Source organism: Aspergillus homomorphus, assembly GCF_003184865.1.
Source record: "Aspergillus homomorphus CBS 101889 unplaced genomic scaffold BO97scaffold_3, whole genome shotgun sequence".
NCBI classification, from domain to species: domain Eukaryota; kingdom Fungi; phylum Ascomycota; class Eurotiomycetes; order Eurotiales; family Aspergillaceae; genus Aspergillus; species Aspergillus homomorphus.
The window spans coordinates 546,707-572,140 of NW_020291889.1; the positions used below are offsets into that span (position 1 = coordinate 546,707).

General features: G+C 51.5%; 7 protein-coding genes across 7 annotated transcripts; 5 read left to right on the plus strand and 2 right to left on the minus strand.

The window, feature by feature from the left end:
• Positions 1-168: 168 nt before the first annotated feature.
• On the plus strand, positions 169-3,636 carry BO97DRAFT_361205 (putative C6 transcription factor). The gene is made up of 5 exons (XM_025692403.1): positions 169-541; positions 694-822; positions 1,183-1,612; positions 1,663-2,564; positions 2,632-3,636. Exons 1-5 carry the CDS (start codon positions 319-321, stop codon positions 3,378-3,380), a joined length of 2,433 nt encoding a protein of 810 aa, XP_025555540.1. The 5' UTR covers positions 169-318; the 3' UTR covers positions 3,381-3,636.
• Positions 3,637-3,895: 259 nt separating this feature from the next.
• On the plus strand, positions 3,896-5,501 carry BO97DRAFT_402799 (protein transporter TIM17). The gene is made up of 4 exons (XM_025694590.1): positions 3,896-4,345; positions 4,436-4,634; positions 4,745-4,899; positions 5,024-5,501. The coding sequence occupies exons 1-4, from the start codon at positions 4,277-4,279 to the stop codon at positions 5,063-5,065; spliced, it is 465 nt and encodes a 154-aa protein (XP_025555541.1). The 5' UTR covers positions 3,896-4,276; the 3' UTR covers positions 5,066-5,501.
• A 166-nt stretch (positions 5,502-5,667) lies between these two features.
• On the plus strand, positions 5,668-7,407 carry BO97DRAFT_467737 (isoaspartyl peptidase/L-asparaginase). Its single transcript, XM_025699677.1, has one exon. It carries the CDS (start codon positions 5,786-5,788, stop codon positions 7,217-7,219), a length of 1,434 nt encoding a protein of 477 aa, XP_025555542.1. The 5' UTR covers positions 5,668-5,785; the 3' UTR covers positions 7,220-7,407.
• A 1,099-nt stretch (positions 7,408-8,506) lies between these two features.
• Positions 8,507-10,834, plus strand: BO97DRAFT_382807 (uncharacterized protein; the record flags this gene model as incomplete). The annotated part of the gene is made up of 2 exons (XM_025693323.1): positions 8,507-9,093; positions 9,170-10,834. The coding sequence occupies 2 exons, from the start codon at positions 8,507-8,509 to the stop codon at positions 10,509-10,511; spliced, it is 1,929 nt and encodes a 642-aa protein (XP_025555543.1). The 3' UTR covers positions 10,512-10,834.
• A 2,536-nt stretch (positions 10,835-13,370) lies between these two features.
• BO97DRAFT_336601 (putative ABC transporter) lies at positions 13,371-18,635 on the minus strand (the record flags this gene model as incomplete). The annotated part of the gene is made up of 15 exons (XM_025691464.1): positions 13,371-13,508; positions 13,590-13,634; positions 13,733-14,186; positions 14,241-14,530; positions 14,579-14,830; positions 14,880-15,441; positions 15,491-15,568; positions 15,625-16,279; positions 16,326-16,373; positions 16,421-16,545; positions 16,599-16,697; positions 16,744-16,866; positions 16,919-17,819; positions 17,873-18,044; positions 18,108-18,635. 15 exons carry the CDS (start codon positions 18,633-18,635, stop codon positions 13,371-13,373), a joined length of 4,470 nt encoding a protein of 1,489 aa, XP_025555544.1.
• A 1,156-nt stretch (positions 18,636-19,791) lies between these two features.
• BO97DRAFT_382812 (glycoside hydrolase family 1 protein) lies at positions 19,792-21,855 on the plus strand. Its single transcript, XM_025693324.1, has 4 exons — positions 19,792-20,000; positions 20,054-20,395; positions 20,455-21,611; positions 21,662-21,855. The coding sequence occupies exons 1-4, from the start codon at positions 19,877-19,879 to the stop codon at positions 21,746-21,748; spliced, it is 1,710 nt and encodes a 569-aa protein (XP_025555545.1). The 5' UTR covers positions 19,792-19,876; the 3' UTR covers positions 21,749-21,855.
• Positions 21,856-23,376: 1,521 nt separating this feature from the next.
• BO97DRAFT_420697 (putative nucleotide-sugar transporter) lies at positions 23,377-25,284 on the minus strand (the record flags this gene model as incomplete). The annotated part of the gene is made up of 2 exons (XM_025696675.1): positions 23,377-24,756; positions 24,832-25,284. The coding sequence occupies 2 exons, from the start codon at positions 25,282-25,284 to the stop codon at positions 23,377-23,379; spliced, it is 1,833 nt and encodes a 610-aa protein (XP_025555546.1).
• Positions 25,285-25,434: the final 150 nt, after the last annotated feature.

The following is a 25,434-nucleotide window of genomic DNA, read 5'->3' on the forward strand; positions in this document are numbered from 1 at the left end:
CTCAATATATCATCATCTCGACACTCGTGGATTGATTCCGCATTTATCTCCATACAAACATCGAAAGCAGTCCCGGATGTTTCGATTCTCCGCCTGGGGCGGGAATCGACGGCTATTTTCGTTTTCCCTCTCTCAGCTCCGCTCCGGTCCTCACACTCTCTTGCCCATGTTTTCCCCATCAAACTTGAGTCTCCATCTGGATTGACTCATGGCCCCACGGTCTGCGATCCGGCTTTGCTGCTAGACTCTCGACTCTGCTTTTGAAGAAGCCCGGTCTCTCTCTGCGATGTTATTGGTCGAGCTGGAACTCTGCCTATCATGGAAGTCAGGAGGCCGTCCGCCCGCTACGGGGACACTCCGACGCGGACCTACCAACGGACCTACAAGGCCTGTCTCTCTTGTCGCCAACGAAAGGCCAAATGCAATCTGGGGACCGACCAGGATGGCTTTCCTATAGGACCTCCGTGTGCGAAATGTCGAAGGGAACAGCGAGAGTGCATATTCAGTGAGAAGAGAGCGTGGGAAAGAAGCAATCAGCGTGGTATGCTCTTTTTCCTTTTGAGTTTTCTTTCCCCTTCCTTTTGGGCTGCTGATGTCACCGCCTCTACTGCGCGAGCTGTGGTGTTTGTTTTCTTCTGAACTGGGAAACGCGTCGTGGTTTCGAAACGGGCAGGGGCTGATTTTCGTTACCAGGTCTTTCGGAGGATACTCCCCTGCGGTCACCGAACACACGTCGCAGGCTGTCGGACCATGTCAGACAGGATCGGGAGGTACCGGACGATGTTTTGAAAGTCGGCGCAGACAGCCCGTTTGAAGATGGGAGTAGTCATGAGAATGAACGCGGAAGCTCACGCCAGACTCTCGCTTCTGAGACGATGACCCGCCGCAGTGATTTACCCCATGATGTGCTACAGGTGTTTGATGACCAGTCCGTGAACAATAGCACTACTGAAGGTAGTACTAGAAATTTACTGCAGCCCCATCCCTTTGACATTGGACGGACCCGGCGCCGGAGCGTACCAGACGATGTTCTACAAGTGTTCGATGACAGGCTAGGTGGTGAGAGTAGTAGACATGGTCGCGGCACTAAAAGATCACGCCACTCCCCGGCTTCTGATTTATATGTAAATCGGATGCGGGGTGTGCCGGAGAGTTTACCACGGGGGATATATCGGCGACTAGACGATAATAGCAGCAAGCACGACCATGGCGACGAAAGCTTCCGCCAGTCTTATAATGCGGATGCACGATCAAGTCAGCACCCTGCAACCTCGAATTTGGCGAACTCCATGATGCGCACTGTGGTCTCCAGTGGGAATGATGCTCTCAATATCCTCTTCGAGGCTGCCGTGGCCCATAGTCAGGACAATCTTGCAAATGAGTACCAGCCGCAGTCACGAACTACACAGGGTCATGTTGCGCACGACAAAGGCCTGGACAACGATCCCATAAGCCAACCGCAATTCATGTACCCTACGGAAGCTCTGGCCAAGGCGAAGCATCCAGTACAGCTTTCGACGGCATCGGAGGAAGTTCTCAAGGTTTGGGAATCCTGCCGATTCGTCAAGATGGGGTGGTTCACTTCCAGAGAAGCGGTAACTCTTATTGATCTGTTCGTATAGCTACCTTGTCCTTGTTATAAACGTATTTTGACGGGTGCAGGTTTTTTAAGAATATGGTCCCTTTATCTCCAATCTTGACCAATTTCTATGCTGATCATAGTACCCACCATCACCTGATTACTTGCGATCCTGCTTTGTGCTGCGCTATATTGATGCTGTCGTCCCGGTATCATGTGTTGCCTGGGGCTGGAGGCGAGTCCCGAAACTTTTTCATCCACCATCGTCTGTGGCAACACTGTCAACATCTTGTGATGCGACTGATGTTCGGGCAGGAAAGGTCGTCGCATGCGAAGAATCGAAGCATCGGGACAATTGAAGCACTCCTGTTGATGTCAGAATGGCACCCAAGGTCTCTTCATTTTCCACCTGAGAGTGACGGATGGGACTCTGACTTAGTGTTGGCCCCTGAACCCCAAAACCAAGATGATTCGTCATCCAATAGATGGCTTGAAGACATGGTTGAGCCTGCTAGAAGATCCGACCAGATGTCCTGGATGCTCCTGGGTTCCGCGCTGTCGCTAGCACACGAGTTGGGGATCTTTGAACTTGATGATAAGAAATGCGACTATACGTCGCTGTACGAAGGCTTCATCTCGAATGATCAGATCAAGCTGCGCAGACTCCGGGTGCAACGCCTTCTCTATGTCTACATCAATCAGCTGGCTTGGCGAATCGGATGTGTCTCCCTCATGCCACAGAGCTTGAACCATACCATTCTTGGTCGGCAAACGACTAGGGATGTGAGCCATTCGGAAGACGAATGGCTGGCTCTGATGGACTCGTGGATGGATCTTACCAAGTTAGCCAAGAACGTGACGGATATGTTCTTCCCTTCGATAACATTCGCGAGGCAACAGCTGCATAGTGGACGTTATATCAACCTGCTAGACCACTTCTGCCCTCTTTTACTGAAATGGAAGGAACAGCATCTCAGACATGACGGTACGTATACTTCTTTTCAATGTGGTACTCTTTATACTCCTTCGATACTGATAACTTGGGCATGTAGTGCTCAGCAAACACTTCTATGATATCCTCTTTATTGAATACAACTTTGTGCGGGTCTACACACACTCGGTGGGGATGCAGGCTGTCGTGGAGCGTATAGTCGCAGACAATGATTCGAACGTGGAAGAAGTCCGAGCAATGCACATTGACCCTGTCGACTACAACTATATCCAGGAAGTGATCGACGGATGTTGTCAAATTTTGCAGAAGGTCATCCAACTTGGCGACGCCGGCGCTCTGCGGTTCTCTCCCGTTCGGATCTTCTTGAGAATCACCAGCTCTTCTATCTTCTTGATGAAAGCTTTAAGCTTAGGAACTCGTCCAGCCAAATTGCGCGAATCGCTGGATATACTTGAGCGTTGTGTACAGGCACTAAAGTCGAATGCGCTCGACGATATTCACCTGAGCACTCGCTACGCCGAACTACTAGAGATGCACGTGTCGCGCCTGCGTCGCAACCTGCTTGCATCTTCCAAGTCCGTTAAGAACAGTCATGGAACCACAAATCGCAATTCAATGGGCCCTCAACAGAGCACCGAAAGCGACAATCCTACTCCCATGGTCGATGTTCCGGTGTCACAGAGTCTGGCAGATGTGAGCTTCTTTCCTCCGCTCAATGATCTAGCCGGGGATGACTGGCTTTCGCTGCCTTTTGATCCGTCCATGGCACCATTTGGGCTCAATGGTTGTGGGCAATTTCCTGCTTATGGAGGAGGTGCGTTGAACTTCATCTGGAATCTGCCGTCGTGATTTGGTATGAGCAGTGAAGGGCTGGGCCCACTAGCTATACATTACATATGTCCCCGATAAGTAGCTTGTTAATGATTAAACTTTATCATGCATGATCTTGCCTAGAATGTTGACTTTCAACTTCCGACTTCATTGATTTCGAGTATGCCGCAACATAACCATTTTTCGCCGGAAAGTATAATCGAAGCAACACAAAGTAAGGAGAAACATCATTGGAGTATATGAAATCAGACACAAATGGAAGCGTGCGTTCACATCTGCAGCCTTCTGTAAAGTAGAAAGAGAACTACATCATATCGCCAGCACAACTGGCCCTGAACTATCATCATCAGCATGGCGTCAGAAACTTAGTCCGGATGAGTCGGCCAGGCGAAGCGCTCGGTCCTCAAGGGTAAGAAAAGTATGCAAGGATACGAGAGAAAAAACTTTGATCGAATCCCTGCCAGTTGGGATGCATATTTCCTTCCATGTCTTCCCGACTCGCCACTGACGGAGTTGTTTGGACATTGTTTGGAAGGGAGTTTCCGGGCTGGTTATCGGCACGTGACTCCACTCCCCGAACCAAGTCACGTTTTCCCGGCGAAAAAAGCCAGAAACTTATTGTTGCGATCCGCCTTCGCTCTCCGTCCGCGACCCCAGAGTTTGTCCATTAAAGACTGTCTCAGCCAGCCTGTCGTGCACCACCTCGACTTGATATCACGACCCGATACTTCTTCCTGCAGCTCGCATCGCATCGCAATCGAGCTTGTTGCATTATCCCGGAACCGCCGTCTCCCTCTTCTATCTTCTTACGTCCTCGATCTTGTAGCTCGTGCAACAGCTACTCGACACTCCGCGCACGCTAGCCATTTGAGCTCTCCTCCCTCCTCCTCTTCCCTCCTTATCCAGACTTCGAAATGGATCACTCCAGAGATCCCTGCCCCTGGGTTGCCCTGAGCGACTTTGGTGGTGCTTTCTGTATGGGTGTACGTCATTGGACCCCAGAGTTAAAAATCTCCCAGCTGCATTTGCATCCGCTCTGGATCTTTAAAGCTGATCACCAATCTTGCTTCTAGGCTATCGGTGGTGCCGTCTGGCACGGTGTCAAGGGTTTCAGAAACAGCCCCTATGGAGAGCGTCGGATAGGTGCCATCACAGCCATCAAGGCTCGTGCGCCCGTTCTCGGTGGTAACTTCGGTGTTTGGGGTGGTCTCTTCTCGACCTTCGACTGTGCGATCAAGGGTATCAGAAAGAAGGAGGATCCTTACAATGCCAGTACGTTCAATCTGACTCAATGCGTCGACGATGCCCACGCGAGTCTACATTGCGGCGGATCGCGCGCCTTTTACAAGGAATGACGCATAAGCTAACGTTCACGTTTTCAGTTATCGCTGGTTTCTTCACTGGTGGTGCCCTGGCTGTCCGTGGTGGTGTCAAGGCTGCCCGTAACTCGGCTATCATGTGTGCTGTCTTCCTGGCTGTCATCGAGGGTGTCGGTATCGGTTTCCAGAGAATGATGGCCGACAACACAAAACTCGAGGTGAGATCATTTGCACCCACCCCGCCTTGTCTTTTTCTCTCGCTGGTCAGGAGAATTGGGGCAACGCGTCACTTTAGGAAGTTTTTGAGAAAGGCTAACTTATTGTGATTCTCGCCGGTTCCAGCTCCCCCCTCCTCCTCCGACTCCCGAGAAGGCCGTCGCTTAATTCTCTCCAAATCGACCCCAATCTCTTCTTTCATGTTAGTTAGGAACGTACGAATTCCCGCGTTGTCAGCAATATGCCCATCTTCCTTCATATCCTTATCGTGGTCTCTCTTCTCTGGTGTTGGGCTGGTTCATATCATTTTAGGATGCATGGTATAGAGGTTCCTTTCAGTTCCTTGCTTCGATCCTCGCCCCTCTGTCTTATGATGTCTTCTTTTCTTTATAAAGAAAGTGGGGTTTGTCGGCGATTTTGGATGACACAACCTCGCATCCTTGTGTATTTCTGTCTTCTTTTCGTGTTTACTTCTGCCGAGAGGGCAGATCCCCGTCACCCAAAAAAGAGGTCTCAGCGGAATCGGTCGGAGACTGTTCTTTTTATTTCTTGTACATTAACATGCAGATAACAGGTATAATGTGATACTTAGTACACACACGCAGTGATTCTTTGGGAATTGGTAGTGACTTGTTGTCCGTCTGATGTGTTCAGCAGGAAGAGCTTCCCGATGGGGCCAAGAGCGTTGCCGATAAGCCGCGCGACAATTCATTACTGCGGCTAAACCCGTTGTCCTTCGTCCTTCAGCGCTTCTTATCAGTGACAACAATCAAGAAAGAGGGGAGAGAACCGACTCGGAAGCTGTGTCTAGAACAATTCCCAATTCTACCAACAATTATCCCATCGTGATTCTACGACTTTTACAATCCTTCAACTTATCTTACAAAAATGCCACCACCACCACCCACCACAATCCACGACCCAAACCTCCCCGCTCTCTTCCACCCCACCCTCATCCTCCACGGCGGCGCCGGCGCCATCCACCGCGCCACCCTCCCCCCGGACCTCTACGCGCAGTACCACGCCTCCCTTCTCACCTACCTCCGCTCGACGCGCGCCCTGTTAGCGAGCGGCGCCTCAGCACTCGACGCAGCCGTCCACGCCGTCGCCCTGATGGAGGACGACCCGCTCTTCAACTGCGGCCGCGGCAGCGTCTTCACGGCCGCGGGCACCATCGAGATGGAAGCCTCGCTGATGGTCACGTCCGTTGTTGATGGGGATTCGTTCCCGGGGGTGGTCAAGCGCGGCGCGGGCGTGATGCGGTTGCGGAACGTCCAGCATCCGATTCGGTTGGCGAGGGAGGTTCTGCTTCGGGATGGGCTTGATGACCAGGGCCAGGGCCAGGGCCAAAGTGGAGGTGGAGGTGGCGGCAGCATGCACTCGCAGCTCGTCGCGCCGTATGTCGAGGACGTGCTTGCTCGACGCTGGGGTCTCGAGTTCATGCCTGATGAGTGGTTCTTCACTCAGCGCCGCTGGGATGAACATCTGCGGGGCTTGAAGGGCCTTCCTGAGGAGGTTAGCTTGAGTCAGGGGACTGTTGGGTGTGTTTGTCTTGATCGCTGGGGTGGTTTGGCTGTTGCGACTAGTACCGGTGGTTTGACTAATAAGTTGCCTGGTCGCGTGGGCGATACGCCGACGCTTGGGGCGGGGTTTTGGGCGGAGGGGTGGGAGGGGATGAGGGTTGGGGTCGAGGGTGGGATTGGGATGGGTCTTGCGAGGAAGGGGATTGAGGAGAGGGAGGGTGGGCTGTCAAAAAAGGAGATCTGGGATATGAGTTTGGGGGATTGTGTGCCTGGGTTTGTGAGGCAGGGCATGGATCGCGTGTTCGGTGCGGTGTTGGGGACGGGGACGGAGGCTTGGCTCGATAGGCGGGCATCGGAGAAGGAAGCGCTGATTGTTCGGCAGCCTACGACGGTGGTGCAGAGGCACAAAACCAGGCGTGCCGTTGCGGTGTCCGGCACCGGCAACGGCGACTCGTTCCTTCGCACTGCGGCAGCTCGCACCGCTTGCGCCATCGCGCGCTTCTCCACGCCGAGTCCCTCGTTGGCGCAGGCGGTGGCTGCCGTTGCTGGGCCCGGGGGGGAGTTGCAGCGTTCGGCTGGGGAGAGATGGGGCACGTCCGGTGAGGGTCAAGGTGGCATTATTGGTATCGAGGCTGAGTTGGAGGACGCCGTGCCGGATGATGACGGCATGGCGACGCTCAGGCGGGGCAAGGTGGTGTTTGATTTCAACTGTGGGGGCATGTGGAGGGCTTGGGTTGAGGATTTAGGCGATGGGAAGGAGGTCGAGAGGGTGATGGTGTTTAGAGATGAATATAGATAGAGGGTGACGCTAGTGGTGGTGCTGGTGCTGATGTTGGTATACTCGGCCACTATCATCATCACTCGGTCATGTCGGAGCAGCAAATAGCATTTGCGCCTACCATGGAACGGCCCTTGTTGTTAGACTCGAAGGAGAAAAGCATAGGCATTCATATAGCCTATTGAGTAGGTTATGTCGGTTTAAATCAGTCAATCAGTGAGGACGCTGTCACTTGAGACATAAGAAACCAAGAGAAAAGACATGAAACGGCGGGTGGTCAGGTTGGGTGGGGTTTATTGGCCAACTGGCAGGCACAAGTTCAATAGTAGACATAGGTAGGCTGTCTAGACAGAGCACCATGAATAGTATGTTTCCTTCCAAGTAATGTACTTCGGATGGGGCTTCTGTAGTCACTGCACGAGATAATTTTTGCTCGGAAGAAGAAGCTTGAATGTCCTAGAATACCAGCCAAGCTCGACGCATGATGCCGAATGCTGATCTGTGTACTGTACAGGGCTGTTTGCTGTCTGACATCGACTGACTGAAACCTCTTGTCGATCCCTTGTCTTTTGTCTTCTAGATCTCGGGGAATTCTCTATGACACGCAGTACATTCTAGGTACAGATACAGCTCTTCTTCCAATGTATACTTGCGTCTGCGAGAAGGCATAAGAGACAAGATGCCTCGGAACCCGACAGGTGTCGTCCGATGGGGGTGTACCCTGCAGCTCTCGGACAATGAACAAGCTTTCATCACCAAGGAATTGTTTCTGAGACTTCAGTTCAGATAAAGACTGAGCTCTGATAACCCCTCGACGCCAAAATTGAAACACGTCGTCGAAGGAGGGAGAGAAAGAGAGAGACAGAGAAAGAGACAGAGAGAGAGAATCTGTCAGGGAAGTAAAAAAACCCCCACAGACCCAAAGCTTGGCTTGGCGCTTCTTTTCCTCCATCCATCGTCACGTTCCTTTCCTTTCCTTCTCTCTCTCTCTCTCTCTCTCTCTCTTCTTCTTCTTGCTTTTCTCTTCCTCCCTCGTGTTTTCCCTTCCCCTCTTCATCTCTTTTCCCGGCTCGACCAGCTTCACCTCGCGTCTCGTCGCAGGTTTTGCTCAATTCCCTCGCATATCTCAACCCATTCGCTTCTTTCCATTCGTCCCTTCGGTTTGTGCCATGCATTAAGCTATACCCTCCCAGTGAACGAAACGCCATATCCCAATAATCTCCTCAGCGACCGCGTCTCTACACCACTGTCACCACGCACCACACCTCCATTTTTCACCACCGTCAACATCAATCAACCTCGTTAATCATGGAAGAAACCGCCTCATCGCGTCCGACGAACACCCCCGAGGGTTCCGTCGGAGCAGACGACCACAACCCGTCGAGCTCCGCGAAGAACCCTGCTCTCAAAGATCGGCAGTGCCAATACTGCCGCCAGGCTTTTACCTCCTCCTCCCTCGGCCGCCACCTCGATCAATTTATGTTCAAGAAGAAACCCGATGGCATTCACGATGTCGAGGAGATTCGACGCATCAGAAGTGAGATCACGCGACGACAAGCTCGCACCTCGTCCGGCAGACGCGACACCCCCGAACGAACCCCAGGCAAACGTCAACAAGACTTGTTCGGTGCTGGAGACTCGGGCCCAAAGCCACGCGACGGCGCGTATAGGATGATGTTCAACACCCCCACATGGCATGCGACCGGTGTCATCAACGACATCCCAAATCCGAGCCAGGCGCAGGAGAACAGCTCCGCTCATTCGCGCATTACGCCTTCGCAGTCCCGAGCCGGTTCATTCACCTTTACGGACAGGCACAGCTCGAGCAATCCGGACACAATGAGGGCGCTGGAATTGGCTTTGCGCGAGGTGCTGGATAACATCAAGGCTGCAACGTACGACCACCATCGTGACTCTCATCAGACCCTTTGCACTTTGTTGCGAGCATTCTGACTTTTCTCATCCCTCTAGCTCTCGAATGCGCCCCCGACTCTCACCTTTCGATTTTGACATTCAGTCGCAAACCTTTCCCTCCCTTTGTCTGCAGCTTCTTCCACCTCCACCCAGCCTCTTCGCGACTAACCCATTTCCATCGCCGACTTCATTTCCCCTTCAACCTCCGGGTGTTGAGCACCTCGAAATAGTCCGGCAAGCTCTATGTGCGAAGATTGAACAATGGCAATCTGACCAGCTCTCCTCCGTCGAGTCTAGCTCTCACCCACACTCCGGCCGCCCATCGACCTTCGGGCTTGACTCCAACATGATCAGCCGCAGCGCCCAACAACACGAAGACCTCAGCCTCCGCCACCTCGAACTCGCCTTCAAGCACTGGGCCACTATGTCTCAGGAGGCGCGCAAAGATTCTTGGCAACTCGAGATTACGCGCGCTTTCGCCCGCGAACTGGACAAGCGCAAATCCCTAGACGACCAACTCGCCCGCGTCCAACAGGAAGCCAACCAACTCCGCGCCCAGGTTGAACGGCTTGGTTCCTGCCAATGGCCGAGGGAATTTGCGCTCTTTCCCCCGGACACCCTACCTCTTCCGCGAGATATCGCCAGGGAATTGGATACGAAAGAAAGCCAGATTTCGCCCTCCGCATCGAGATGGGACTACGATAGTGTGGTCGCGAAATGGAAGCGAGTCGTCATGCACGATAAGGGGATGGGTCGTGTAGGGGTAGGCTACACAGGCTCCGTCCAACAGCAGCAACAGCAGGATGATGTCCGCCCAGCAGCATCTTCCCATTCGGAAACAAAACAGCAGCGCAGTACCACAACCACAACCGGCACGGGCGATGACAGATCAACAAACAGACTGCTACATCCTCCGACGGGTACCTCTGCATTGAGCCCCGACCCTTCCCCAACCAATCCCGGCCCCACCACTGAAGCAAAACCCACATCACCATACATGCAGCAGCAGCAGCAGCAGCAGCAGCAGCAGCAACAACATCACCACCTCCACCACCACCACCACCATGATTCTTTGGCACGCAGCCCTGAAACAGGTCCCCAGGCGAAACGCCCCCGTCTGATGAACGGGCATCATACGACGACAGCAGCAACAACGGCACCATCCGTCACCGGACACAATTCCTCACAAGGTCATGTCCCTGGATCTGGTTTACCTGCGCCATCGTCTTCACCGACAGCAAGTGCTGGTGTTGGTAGCACATCAAATCAACACTCGACTGGCTCCTCCAACTCGTGGGCTACCGCGCACCAATCAGCCGGTATACCCTCCAACCCCACGGGTGCGAATTCCGGTCCTTCCGCTCCGACTCTGCCTCCACCTTGCTCAGAGACGGCTTAACCGGCTGTATTAGACATCTGGCCTACCTTGTGTCAGTTTCCCAACCCATTGGCGAGAAGCCGCGACGGACTCTCAAGAAGACGAAGCTCATCCCAAGACCAAAGGAGCAAGGGGATATTTTTTATTTCATTCTCATCAGTGACCGGGTCACAACATAATCATTCATCTATCTATCTCACTCTTGAATCCAAATGTATCAGATCTCGGCGCTGGAAAACAAAATGTGGGATTAACACGGCTACATGAGTATGAGTATGAGTATGATCAAGAGGAAGAAAGCAAAACCGAAATACTCTTTGCGAAGCGTGATCGGTTAACTTGAGGATTGTCTATGTTGTGTGTTGTTGTATGTACATACGTCTTTATATATATGATCCTTGAGATTGAAAAATCCATTCACGGTCTATAGTACTTGAGCGTCCGCAATCATGCGATGAAGATTGTCCGTGGATCTTTTCAGTGATGACTAGACAATCTACGATACAGTCGAGCCTTCGCGGCCGTAGCTCGGTGCTGCTTTGATCGATACACCTCCATACCAGTCGAAGTATGCGCTTTCTCACTCCAGCAGCGCCTCACAGTCTCCTGGGTAAGGACGTCGTCGTCATTTTCTCGATGGTATTCTGCGGCCTCAAAATTATGGCAATGGGGCCAGGCCAAAACAACTCATCCAATCGGATCCCATGGGGTTCTCGTCGACTCTCCTCTTGATCAGAAGCGTCAAGGCGTCGAAATGATATCAACTTCTAGTACTCGAAGAGCGAACCTTCGTCCATAAGTAAAGATGCGGTGCCTGTATATCTAGACCTTAGCACTGCGCGGGGAATGAATGGGATGTTGGATCGGGTATCTGCGTGTGGCTGTGGGAGGAGATATATATGTGTAGACTATAAGGTAGTACTGGATCAGCTGGATAGAAACACTACATTATATGATTTTGATGACAAATAGATAGTAAGCATATTTTACAAGTGAAACACGATTGTTTAGTTGCATTGAAACCACTGAGCTCACTGATCTACTGTGTTATTATCCAGTGATGAATATGAAAGCGGTGCTAGGCACTCTGCCTTGTAGATATATTTCAACCCGTTGGCAAGGCCAGTAACCCTGCTTGAATAGTCCATAAGCTTAACAAACAATGATCAAACCGGTGCTTGAATCAGACACGCTGGCTTGGGTACTTCAGCAATGAAACCGTTTGAACTTATGATGTTAGTTTTCTTTTTTCGTTTTGTACATCAATCGACATATAGATCCTGGATAGGTAAGAGAGCAGCGCACCTCCATAGCCGTTAGTCCAACCATGTCGGGCAAGTTCTTGCCGTGCCTAGTGGCATGGGCCCATATACATATATAACCAGAAGTAAGCAATTCGTCCTCTAATACATAATCTACTGACATCTCTGAGAGCAGAGGGTTATCGTTGATTCTAGTTTCGTTAAGAGGCCATTGTGGCTTCGCAAACTGCAAGATCCTAGAAATAGTCTAATGATATTTAAGATACCCAGTACAGTGGTCGATAACCTTGTTCCAGCAACAAGCGCCACGAGGCGAATTTAGGTTATCTTTTCTGCACCCTTCAACTCTATTACGACGATCCCTGGGCAGCCTTGCCCTGTGCTGACCGAGTAAGATATACTCCAGAGAGAAGACATCTATTCCTGTTATGGAGTAAGGCTGGTCATCGTCTCAGAAGGTTTGAATTGGGCTCAAATGAACTAGTAACTAAGGTTTGTACTGCTGATCCTTGAAGCGCTAGTACAGACTATAATGCTTTCAGATATGTAGCTATAGTTGTAGTCTACACCTTTTATTCATACATACAAGTAGATCAATTTCTGCGCTGAGGAACAGCATGAAATTGCGATACTTCCTAACAGCAGCTTTGATGAGAACTCAAGTGCTAGTATTTGTAATATCAGCTATCATCACTACCGACCGTACTGTCTGAAAGCGACGTATAGTAATCAGCCAGCGTAATTCCAACACACCGCAGATCAAGTACTAGCTGCTGCCTCTTGTTGATCCAGCGGTTGCTTTGACTAAATCTTTGGGACTACCGGTGAGTCCCTCCTTTCCAGGTTCAGAGGCTCAGGTCATTTCTTCTGGAAGGTTGATTGCCGGGCTTATCAATATCAGGTTCACATCAGACAATCAAAGTGATGGGGAAGTTGATTAACCGCGTCTTATCTTGCATGACGAAGAGCCAAGCTCATTGCCCTAGCCTGGAACAATTAGGCAGCTGTGGATCAACTTGCCCGGAATTCGAATTCCCCGTGGCATCATCCATCAACTTATATCCTACAATCACAAGTGAAACACGTAAGGGAGTGGAAAGCCATCTAAATTCACCGTCCAAACGATCGAGACGGTTCAGATACCCACAGGTCCTCTGGAAGAATGTTTAGCAGCAAAGATTCACTGCGGCGGAATCACTGTCCCTAAGGTGGTATAACATCATTGGTTTTATAAAATAAAAAGAAATCTGACTATTGAAGAAAACCAAAAGAGGAAAATGACCGAGAATAGTAACTGTAATGTCTATTAGAAACAGCTATGAGCTAATTAAATAGGAATTCTCATAAAAACAAGAAAAATAACCTAGTAATCGTTGATTTTTCCGAGTACTTGTGAGCACTTATATGATACTTGTATAAGAACAGTGGCACTATATCGGGCAAGCAGACTGGATTCGCAGCAAATCATTTCAATTATACACTATTTGTAGCCTCGACTCTCAGATAACCATCTCCTGACCCACCTTTTCGGAATCTGCACGAGACATGCGTACTATGCACCCACTCCCATAGTTAGAGGCCAGGATAAGCCGATTCTCCTTTCGAAATAGTCAAGGAATCACTGGTCCTTCGTCCCCTTCGCCTTGGCCTTCCGTTTACTGAACCATTTCCGGATGTCCCCTACACCATGCAAATATAACCACGAGAAGAAGAACACAGCCATGAAGTTGAACACGACGAAGGCCCAGAAGATCCCCTACGCCCGGCGATATCAGCTTCTTGCTTTATCTATACATTCCAACCCCAAAAAAGCAGAATTTGGAAAGGGGAAACTTACATAATCCCTCCATTTATGCGAGTAGTAGACATTGAAACTCGCGGCCTAGATCCATGGGAGAGGACTGTAGTTAGCTCTCGGGCTAGTCAAAGCAAGGGAGGTTTGAATGTGCAGAAAAACAGAAGGGGATGACAGTAACTTACGAATACATCCCCATCTGAATACTGGCAGAATGCGCAGAGGCCGTTGCCCGCGTCGCGGACGTACCCGCCGGCTTGATTGGCGTACGCACCCGCGTAGTCCTGACATGTCGAGCCGGGAGGCGGACTGAACCGGGATTCCTCGCGGGAGACGCAGCGGACGGGGACGGCGTGGGTGACAACACCCAAGAGGCCTTCGAGAAGGTAGTGGAAGGGCGTGAGCCAGTACATCCAGGAGCGCCAGAAGTGGATCAGGCCGCTGTAGGGGACGACGACGCCACAGAAGGAGACGACGAAGGTGAAGAAGGTGGGAACAAGAAGGGAGGCGAAGAGCTCGTTGGGCGCGAAGGCCGCGATGAATTGGCCGAAGCCGATGTAGAAGGCCTCGAAAAGCATGAGCATCATCCACACATAGCCGGAGCGGAACGAGTCCCGGGGGAACCAGATGCCCCAGTACCTGGACGTATTGTTAGTCTGTGGAAGATAGAGGAATGGAGATGGGTCGGCTTACCAGCAGTTGAAGTAGAGCGTTCCCGCGACAACTGAATAGGGTAACTCGGGGAGAATGGCGCTAGTCACGAACGCTGTCCAGGAGTAGATCTTGGAGTTGGCTTCCCGGGATTCGTAGAGGTTTCGGAAATGGAGGAAACGGGGCTGGAGCTGCTGGATCAAAGGCGGGGAGATGGTGAGGGTCATGAAGATTGAAAACAGGCGGGACTGCATGTCGATGGAGCTGTTTCCTAAGTGCCAGAAGGTGAAGGTATTGAACAGTCCGGTGAAGATATGAAGGATGAATTTGCCCTGCGAGCTTGTTAGGGTTGATAGTTAAGGTCTTTAATGACTACGTACCATAACGTATTGGGGTGTTCGCCAATAGGCAATGAAAGAGCGCGTGGTGGTCGCCAGAATCTGTGTCCAGACAGGCATCGCAAACTCGCTATCGTCGTCTGTTCTTTCTCCCCCACCTGTGTTCCGCCGCTCTCGAGTGATGCCCTCGATCGTTTCTGAGAGTTGCCTGCGTTCTTCCGAATTCGCCCAAACATCGCCCCAATCTTGTCCTTTGTACTCTGGGTTGCCAGCACCAATGGCGTCCAGCATATACTATGTCGGTTAGTATATCAGATCGACGAAGAGTTGGGGGTTGCAATACCTCGGCGGGATTCTCATCAGGAGCACACTTCCTGGCACCATTATTTTCGAAATAGTCAATGAGCGTCTTGGAATCCGAACCCAATCCAGCATTGTAGACAACCCTTCCCCCACTTTGCAGCAAGAGCAAATCGTCGAACTCTTCGAACAGAACGGCGGACGGCTGATGTATCGTGCATAGGATAGCCTGGCCGGCATCGGCGAGTCGTCGAAGAAATCGTACAATGTTGAATGCGGCCAACGAGTCCAATCCTGAAGTTGGCTCATCAAGGAAGAGTAACAGTTGCGGCTTGCTTGCCAACTCAACCGCGATGGTCAATCGCTTGCGTTGCTCTGCATTCAACCCGGAGCCACCCGCTCCCACTGTAGCTCCTGCTATCTGCCGCATTTCTAGCAGATCTATGATTTTCTCACAATAATCGTACTTTTCTTGTATCGATACGTCTTTTGATTGACGAAGAAGGGCCGAAAACCGGATTGATTCCCTTACAGTGGCTGTTGGCTCATGAATGTCCATCTGCTCAGCGAAGCCTGTGGCTCTTTGGAAACTCTTTGGAAGTGGTCTGCAACCTTTAGCACAAGTGGTGGGACTGCTGAGAGAGCTATACTCACTTGCCATCCACAAGGAATGTACCAGTAACAACACCGAAGTTAACACGCTGTGCTAGGGTATTCAAGAGAGTTGTTTTTCTATGCAGCTTGTAAGCCGAGACATCGAGAGAGATAATTGATTCGTAGATACTGACCCTGCTCCGGACGCACCCATCAGAGCTGTCAGGCGACCGGGTTTTACATATCCCTGCACGTGCTGTAAAAGTTTCTTTTGACCCCCTTTATATGGTATCGTATAAGTCACATCTTGCCATGTGAAGATAGAAGTACTTTTGGCGATACCCTGCACATGATCTTTCGATTCGTCCGAGTTCTTTTCTTGCAGACTATTGCTGCTTCCTGATTCAACGTCACCCGGCAGCTCTTTGTATTTGACCGCCTCCTCCACAGCTTTGGGTGCCTCGCCCCTTTTGAAGATAGTGACTGTGCTGCCGCCTTTGTTTGGCTCCTGTAGCTCCATGCCAATCATCGTCAACACGACGAAAAGTATGAACCAACCAATGATGATGCCAAGGTTTCGCCAAAGGTGAGAACGTCTGTATGTGAAAGCTTCCTGTATGTAACTGGATCCTTGAACGACCAGCTGGTCTGGAGTACTCCCTTGTATGGCGCATACCTGATGGTTTGCCTGTGCAGTAGGGCCATCTGGAAAGATAGATGGTGGAACGCATTGTAGGTTGAGATTGTAAAATTCATTCGACATGATTGCCTCGAATGCATACTGGACTGGGTTTACCCAAATCAACCATTTGAACCATGGATGCATTTTCCACGGAGGAATGAGATAGCCTGAATAGATCAGTCAAGATTTCTCAACTCAGGGGGATCTGATTACCGGTATATACAACCAAGATCTGGATCACGACACCAGTCAGGCGTGTAGCTTGGCGAATTAGCTTAGGTTATTATTTCTGTCAACAGCATACTTACAAACATCGAGAGAGCCGGTCAGCGCGCCGATAGTCCGGAACAAGGAATACATCGTCATGGTAAGCGTAAATATGAACAAGAAGTTGATAAAAAACTGCGATGCTGTTCTTTGCAGGTTCGACATGCTGCACATGATGGTCAGTTACTGGTCAATGGGATGGTCTGAACACATGCGTACAAATATACCACCAACTCGAAAAGAGTGACTTGGATGAAAATGATGGGCACGTCAACAGCAACCTGGGCCAAAGCAAATGCCGAAGGCCGGTAGAAGGAACTATGATCATCAGTAGGAATTACTTGATTGTAGAATCTGTACTCACAAAGTTTTGTGCTTCAGCATAATGGGTCGACTCGAGAAAAATGCCGTCAGTTCAGCCATGGCGAGTAGAGCATTGAATAGAAGGACGAAGAACAAAACACCTCCTCTTGTGAAGACACCAGCACTATTGTACGGGTTAGAAAGGGGAACGACAACTGGAAGGTTTGGCGGCTGACCTAGTCTGTGGGAGGTCATAAAAGAGACTTCCAATGATTAGTGCTTGGAAAGTAAGCATAGCCCATTTCCCAATCAATGTCTGCTTATCACCATACATAATGAGGAATTGTCGTTGGGTAAGTATGACGATTTGCTTGTAAAAAGATACCGTGTAATTCTTCTTGAGCTTTTCCCTGGCAAGCTCTTGTTCTTCCATGTTGGCCTCGACATCCTGCTCATAACCTTCAATGTCTTTCTGAGCAGCTTTGAAGATGTCACTCCGCCGATACGCTCTCTGGAAATCCTCTCCAGATCGTGGAATACGATCCTCCCATCCTTCCTTCACACGCCGGGCGAAAGGGTCGCTGACCGATGTCAAGAAGTCAGGCGTTGTCCATCGAGGGGGACACTCGAAGCCGAGGCGCTCAAAGTAGGCTTTCGCATCCTCCGTGCGTCCATAATAAGCACATCTGCCGTCCTCGATTAACATGACCTTGTCAAAAAGGTTGTAAAGATTCTCCGATGCTTGATACAGCGCCACAAGAGTGGATGCATGGGACATGTCCGTTGAGCTCCTCAGACTCTGAACATACTCCAGAGCAGTGCTGGCGTCTAGACCTTTTGTGGAGTTGTCCCAGCACTGGGTGCTGGCCTTGGTGACCAAAGCTTCGCCAATGGATACACGTTTCTTTTCTCCTCCGGAAATTCCACGTATAAGTTCATTTCCGACTTTGGTACCAAGCGCGTGCTCAATCCAAAACAGTTTTGCAATCGTCGACAGGAAAGTTTCCTGATATTGCTTCCTGCTTTCTCCCGGGAGCCGTGACTCTTGACCTGGTGTTCGGCTTTTGAGAGCGAACATTAAAGTGTCTCGAACGGTGAGCGTGGCGTAATGGAGGTCATCCTCAGGGTTGTATAGCACTATGTGGGTTAGCATCAAGATTTCGAGACCGGGAACGAGGTATGTCAATTACCCTCCGAGCGATATTTATCAGCCATTGTGTCGGAGTCTGTGCCTCCGTAACGTACATCACCTTCGACACTCTTGTAGCCGGACCTTTGGTTCCCTATCACTTTCAAGAATGTGGAGCACCCAGACCCGGGACGACCCAGAACGAGTAGCATCTCTCCCGGGCGCACGCAACCCTTTCGAAGTATCAGTGAGAACAATCCCATATAAGATTCGGTCACACACACGGGGGTACTCACAGTGAAATCATCGATAATGGTACGTAATGCAGAGCCTGAGCCAGAATGCTTCAAGCGTCGAGTAAAGAAGTTTTTGATCAGTCTAGGTACCGCGAGGAAGATGTCCGCATTCGTAGGCTGGATGGCAGCCCCAAGCCCAACACCTTTGACGGTAAGATTCTTCCATACTACGCCGAGATGTCTTGTCTTCTCCTCTTCTGAGTTGGCCTTTCTCTCGTGGCCAAACATGCGAGACACCAGTCGCGCGATTTGAGCTGTGTCATCTGCGCCTCCAGGGTCGGCGCTTGACCTAGTACTCTGCCTCTTGGATAGTACGCGCGCGATATCATCGTCTGTCAGCCGTCTCCCAAGAGATAACCTTCGTTGACTCTCAGCGACCGGTTCGCTGGCGGTGGTGGATTGTTCTCCATGATGGCTGGATTCGGAGGGCGGTGGTGACTCCGACGGAGACAAAGAACTCAACGAGGGGTTGTCTTCGTGCTGGACATTGAAATTGCTACTCGGTCCAGTACCCTGCTCTTTATCCATGACTAGTTGTAAGCAAGAAGCTGATCATTGATCTAATGGCAGTCAAAGATTCTAGCCACTTGTTAGTAGATATAGCAAAGATTGATGGGAGCGTCGGAGGTAAATTTTGATATCCACGCGATATGGACATACATCATCAGTTTATATCTGCAACCAAAGTCAGATAACGGACATAACCGGATGTACGCAGGACTGGTGGTGGTCCGAAAGCCTATTGATCAGCACATTCAGAGCTTCCCAGATGCGACAATGCGGAGGTGATCGGTCGGGCTCCGACAAGCCGATGTCGCGGAGAAGCGTGTATGCCATCCCATTCGACGAGTTGGAGCCGGATCCAAATTTTAGAGTGTGAAAGCCCGAGCTGCCAGGATGTATGGTGGCGGATGATGCGGTGCGGTCGATATTGACGTCGACCATCATGAAGTCATCATCTGCGGTCGTGGGCCCAGAACCATGGATGAGCTGAGCACCTTGATCGCCAAGGAGAGCTGAACCATGCAACTTGCTCATAGTCCTTCCTAACTTGAATGCACAGTAGTACGCGTTATTTATGCTGTGCCTCGTCTCGGTTGATTGTGCTATGTCGTCTCAACTGCCGGGTGGTGAACGTCGGGGTTCATACAAGCCGTTGGCGGATAGAGGGCTGTAATCGCAATGGATGGAGTACCAGAATTAAGCATTGCGGATGATCGAAATTCAATGTTTAGACTGAACAACTGATTGAGAATGGAGAGAGGATGGCATGGATGAGGAAGATGGAGAGGGGTTGATTGTGTGTTTGTCAGGTGTCACGGCCGAAGTCACACCTTTCACTCCCCTCCTCTCCTCTTCCTCTTCCCTCTTTCATCTTTCATCTCTCATCTTCCCCTCTTCAATCTCCTCGCAAACAGAATAGGGACTCTTCTTTCTTCCCCAACCCCGCATCTGCAAATTAAACCAGGCGGGGAAGACACTGCAGTTCTCGTCAGGATGATTAACCGGTTCAATAGGAGGGGCTGATGTGGTGAATTATGGATCTCCCTGCAGCTGGATAATTATCCCGCCTCCTAGTAGATGCAGATTTTCCGGACTTCAAGTGGCCCCATCACTGGATTGACAGGACGCTGCAGCTCCCAGTTCTGGAATCGGATCTTTGTTTCGGCTAAATGTTGAAGACCTCGAGCATTAAAAGCGGCCTTGAGCTTCCATAGACCTCGAACAATCATGCGCTTCTCAAAAGGTTGCAGACGTGAAGCATCATCATGCGCGCTCTCCTCATCATCGGGCTTCTAGCCATCTACGAAGCTGCAGCTTCAGACTCAAGTAGTGGATCACCTACTCGCAGTCCAGCGCCTTTAGTCACCAGCCTCAATATCACGGTCGAAGGTTAGCTCCTCCGGACCGGAATACTTGGTATGCCTTCAGCTGATATGCAATAGACCTATGGAACATCTACATAGGTCCCGTGGAGACTGCAACGGTCAACACAACCGTGGAGCCCACTCCGATTCCGAGCTCGCAGCTGATCCCACCTCCTCAGTTATACTATCCGTCCTACCTGACTGGGGCCCAGATCCCCGGACAAGGGAAGAACGAGAGCTGGTCATTCCCGAAAGGGTTCTGGTGGGGCGTTACAAGCGCCTCATACCAAGTTGAAGGAGCTGTCAAAGTGGATGGCCGCGGCCCCAGCTTGTGGGATGCATTCACTCACCGAGCGATGAGTGTGGCTGACAACCAGACTGGAGATGTTGCGATCAACCAGTACTACACCTACAAAGAAGGTAACATACCTTTGGTATTCTTGATTGAAGCCTATACAGTACCTGACCACTGAGACCAGACATCCAGCGGATTGCCGCAATGGGCGTCAAAGCTTATTCCTTCTCCATCTCATGGTCCAGGATCTTCCCCTTCGGAAATGGTCCCGTCAACGAAGCCGGTCTGCAGCACTACGACGACGTGATCGACACGTGCCTGCAGTATGGAGTTGAGCCTCAGGTAACCCTTTACCACTGGGACCTCCCACTGTACCTGCAGCTCTCGTACGGAGGCTGGACCAACGAGCGAATCGTCGAAGACTACGTAGCGTATGCGAAAGTGCTACTGAGTCGATGGGGGGATAAAGTGGCACAGTGGTACACCTTCAACGAACCCATCTCCTTCTGCGGAGAGTATCCCGTCCCGGACGGGTACTTCACGCGCACCACGAGCATTCCGGACGCGCAGCAGAAGTTCTGGTGCGGCCACTACATGCTCCTCGCCGCCGGGAAGACGTACCACCTCGCCCGGTCCCTGAACATCACCGCGCCTGTCAGCGTCAAGAACAACGGAGGCTACAAGCTGCCCCGGACGAACTCAAGCGAGGACGCCGAAGCCGTTGAGCGGGCCTGGGCCTTCAACGAAGGGTGGTTCGCCGACCCGCTGTTCCTGGGCGACTATCCCTCGCGGCTGAAGAACTTCACCTCAAGCTTCCTGCCGGAGTTCACCGCGGAAGAGAAAGCCCTCATCAAGGGCGCGAGCGACTACTTCGCGCACGATGCGTACACCGCCGCATACTACATGGCGCCCGATGCCGGAATCGCGGGCTGCCTGGCAGACCCGAGCAACAGTCTCTACCCGAAGTGCTACAACTCGACGTACACGTTGCCGGCCAGCGAGGGGGGCTGGCTGATAGGACCGGCCTCGGACCCGAACACGCGCTGGCTGCACAAGGCCACCGAGTGGCTCCCTGCGTTCCTGCACTATATCGAGCGCACGTGGAAGCCGGCGAACGGGATCGTGATCACGGAGTTCGGGTGGACGGAGCCGTTCGAGGCGTACAAGACGAAGCGCGAGGATATCCTCACCGACCCTGTGCGATCGGCCTACTATCACGACTACGTAGAGGCGATGCTGACGGCCGTAGCGGAGGGGGTCAATTTGGTGGGGTGCTTGGCCTGGTCGATTGCTGACAATCTGGAGTGGACGGCGGGGTTTACTGTTAAGTTCGGCTTGCAGGTGAGTGGTTCCTTCCATGGATGCTAGGGATGTACTAACCAGGGTAACAGTACGTCAACCTCACGACGCAAGAGCGGTTCTACAAAGCCAGCTTCTTCGAACTGGCAAACCTGTTCAAGACATACATCAAGGAATGAGATTGCGAGCGCTCGACTATCAGTGCTCGATTCTACCAAGCAATAGAGTCTATCTTCCCAGACTGGGATCATTGTAGCAATGAAACCGCACACATAGCATAGGCACGAAATACATCCAATGAACTCAATAGCAACATCATCAGTCCGGTCCAGTACATAACCTCAGCTTCACAACGTCTATACCAGACCTCCAACAAGTAATGAATTTGTGCAAGATAACCTTCGATAAGTCCATGCAACGAACTATAGTCCCCCAGTCAGCAAAGCACATGCTCCAGCCCCAATCCCATGCCCATAAATCAAATCTGCCCCTCCCGCCATCAAACTCCAATATGACACCGCCATCGCAGCGCCGTACCCAGCCCCAGAACCCCTCCACTCTTCCCCCCAAGGAATAAAAAAAAGCCACCTTCCATGCACCCAAAGCCGATAAACCAATTCCCACTCCCAAAAGCCCTATCCACCCCCCGCAAAGGCTTTGCAGGTATATAAACCCCATACCCCCAACCAACCGACCATAAAATCTCAGAGCGAGGGGAGCATTGCATACCGCAACGACAACAGTAGTACATAAGCCACGCACACATCAACAAGCTCATCCGGAATTCAAAATTCCAGAGTATAGGATCACCTAAAGATAAAGAGGCCGTAGGTTCGTAGCGAGTTCCAGACTGGATTGATGTAACATAAGGGTATGATTGGGGGGTGAGTAACCTGAATCGGGGTTTACGGAGTGTTCATTCTTACAGAGTTTGAAGGTCGGGTACGCACCCTGGATGAAAGGTGTACTGCGGGTTATTGTACTCCGTAGGTGAAGGGGACCAAACGAGTATGATTCGATTGATAGATCAGCCCTGGCAAGGTGAATCAAGTCAATGCGTATTGCCTGGTCTGGCATTGATATAAACGGGCTATTTGGAAGATACTCTCACTGCCATCTGTGGGTCCTGACTCTGAGACCTGGGAGGCTGAAAGTACAAGTGATAGACGCATAGGGCGGGTGGGTGCACGGGACAAGTAGAAAGAACCGATCTGTCTCTCTGCTCAGCCTACCTAACATCCTCATTACCTCTACAACTGTAACTGGTTATCGCGCATGCAATAATCGATTCTTTCCTGATAGGACACGTTCAACCCAGTACATAAATATACACAACTAGATCTACAGGGATGACACAAATCATGGTAAATATATTTTTATATGGGTATCCATGATGCATTCCGGTGTAAAACACTAACAACCAATGCCAAATGCAGGGAGATGAGATGGTAAAACAAAACCCCCTGCTGCGGGCTAAGAGATAGATAACATGGTATCACTCGATAAATAAACCTCTATACCAGACCGCATCTGTCAATATATGTGCACAACGCCCAATGTACTCCACACATGCCATCTCTCTGGCATATGGACTTCAGATCAATGATAAAGGAACAAAAGCACACATGTGTGTATTCAAGATGCAAGGGCCCGACGGAAGACGCTGGTGACCCCCAAGATCTGGAACACCAGATCTGTGTGACAGATTGCCGTCAAAGTGCGTTCGTGGAACAGCGGAGCCGTGAGCTGAACCATACCAGCGGTTCCCAGAATAACGTGAAAAGATCTCAGCCACCAGGGTTGGTCTTTAATGGGCGGATCGCCCCTCCCCATGGGGCAGTCTTTCCGGGGATGGTTGCACAGTGCCCCCGAAACTTTGCCGCCGATCTGACTTGTAAAGCTCCGCTTCAAGCGAGGTAATGACCGGCGGTGCGGATTTCAATGGCGAAGGGCCGGCAACCCGCGGGGAGAGCGAGCGATCGTGGTCGCTGAGGTTCGAGGTATTGATACTTAGGCCATGCACGTTGCTGCTGGCACCGCTAGCGCGGACGCGGAACGAGCGCCGGCCCCCATTGAGGTGGTCGGCCGGCGTGATGTTGACATCCTCATCGTCGTCCACGTGATCTGGCGAGTATCGCATGCTCGTCTCCGGGTTGCGGATCCGCTGATATTCGCCGCGCTCGCCCGTGGGATCTGAATCGTCTGCTTCAGAGTCGAGGTTGGGGCTCCGCGCCCACGATCCCTTCCGAGCTTCTGCGCGCATCTTGGCGATCTTCATGTAGTTGTACGTACCGATGCTCGCAATGGTGACGAACAAGCCAGTGATGTTGATGAAGGTGAGCTGATCATGGAAAATCACCCCAGCGGCACTGATCGTGACCACTTCCTTGAAGATACCGCAGATGCTCAAGGTTACCACAGATGACCGCTTGAGGAGCGCGAACTCGGACGAAATCATACAGAACGCGAGCAGGCCGGGGAAGATCAGAAGGCCCACGCCAAACAGGGTGCCACGAGCCTCGGCCAAGGCATGGAAACCGGCCGCAATCTCGGTAGGTCCCTCCACGGCCAGCGCAATGATAATGAGAGACACAAACATGACAGGGGTAAGGAAAAAGAGGGTGGAGAAGGGATTGGCCGTCGCAGGATGGCGGAGGAGGAGGATTTGGGTCAGGCCCCATCGAAAACCCGAGAAGAACGCGGATGCAATGACCAGGACGAACCCGACTACATTGAAGGCGGTCTCACCAGCGACCATCATGACAACACCTACAGTCATTGTGGCGATAATGATTATCAGTCTAAATGAGGGGGTCTCGAGGCGGAAGAGGAAGGCAAACAGAAGAACGAAGGCGAGGGCGGATGATTTGCACATGGTGAGGAAAGTGAGGGAGATAAATTTCAGGGACATATTTCCAAGACCAATGTCCAGGGAGGTTGCTGCACCGCAGGGAACCAGACGAGTAAAGTAAAAGAATTTGGTGAGGATCGGCCCTTTCTCCAAAGCATCATGATCTCGGACGGGTGACCCGGACGGGGTGGAGGTGTGAGGGTGCTGCGGGCGCAACGATGGTATCAAGTATAACAAAAGGGAAGAGAGTGTGAACTGAACGGCCATATGCAGACTGGTGGTGAAGAGAGGAAAAGGAAACACGACGTTGTTATCGGAAAACATCCATTTGTTGTACTGTGAAGGGGGAGCACGCGACCCGGTTAGCACATGTCCAGAACGAGTACAACTCCGCCCCGTGGGTCGACTTACAATTGAAATTGACAGCGAGAAAAAGTACCACATGAGGATCAAGGCGCCATTGACTAGGAGCTTCTGGAGGATATCCCTGTCCGCCATCCCCAGTGGTAACCCGTCGAGCTTGGAAGCTTTGACATCGGCGATCCGGGCATCCAACTGCCTGCGCTGCTGTCTTCTACGACGTCGCTGACGTCGCTGTCTCGCCGTCAGACCGGTTTCCTCGTCATCGTGAACATCCTCGTCCGAGCTAATGTAATCCATCTCGACGCTTTCCGCAATGGAGGAGAGATCCGACTCGTCTGCGTCCTCAGCCGGCGAGGACTTCGTTTCTTCCCTCTTCGAACCGACGCCGTCCCCGGTGGCCCTTAAAATGTCGTCCCTTGGGTCGATAGCGGCCGAATGGGAACCTGCCGCCAACACTGAACTCCGCCGTCGATGGTGATTGCTGGCCGGGGATACACCCATACTGGAAGAGTGCAGATCGTCGGAGAGGTAGGCAGGAGGGAGGGAAGGAAGCGAGGTGATATCTGGATGTATAGCGGACTATAAGGCGTTCGCTACAATGAGGATGGCCCCATCAGTGAGAATGTGATTTGTGTCTCAGAGGCCCACCGC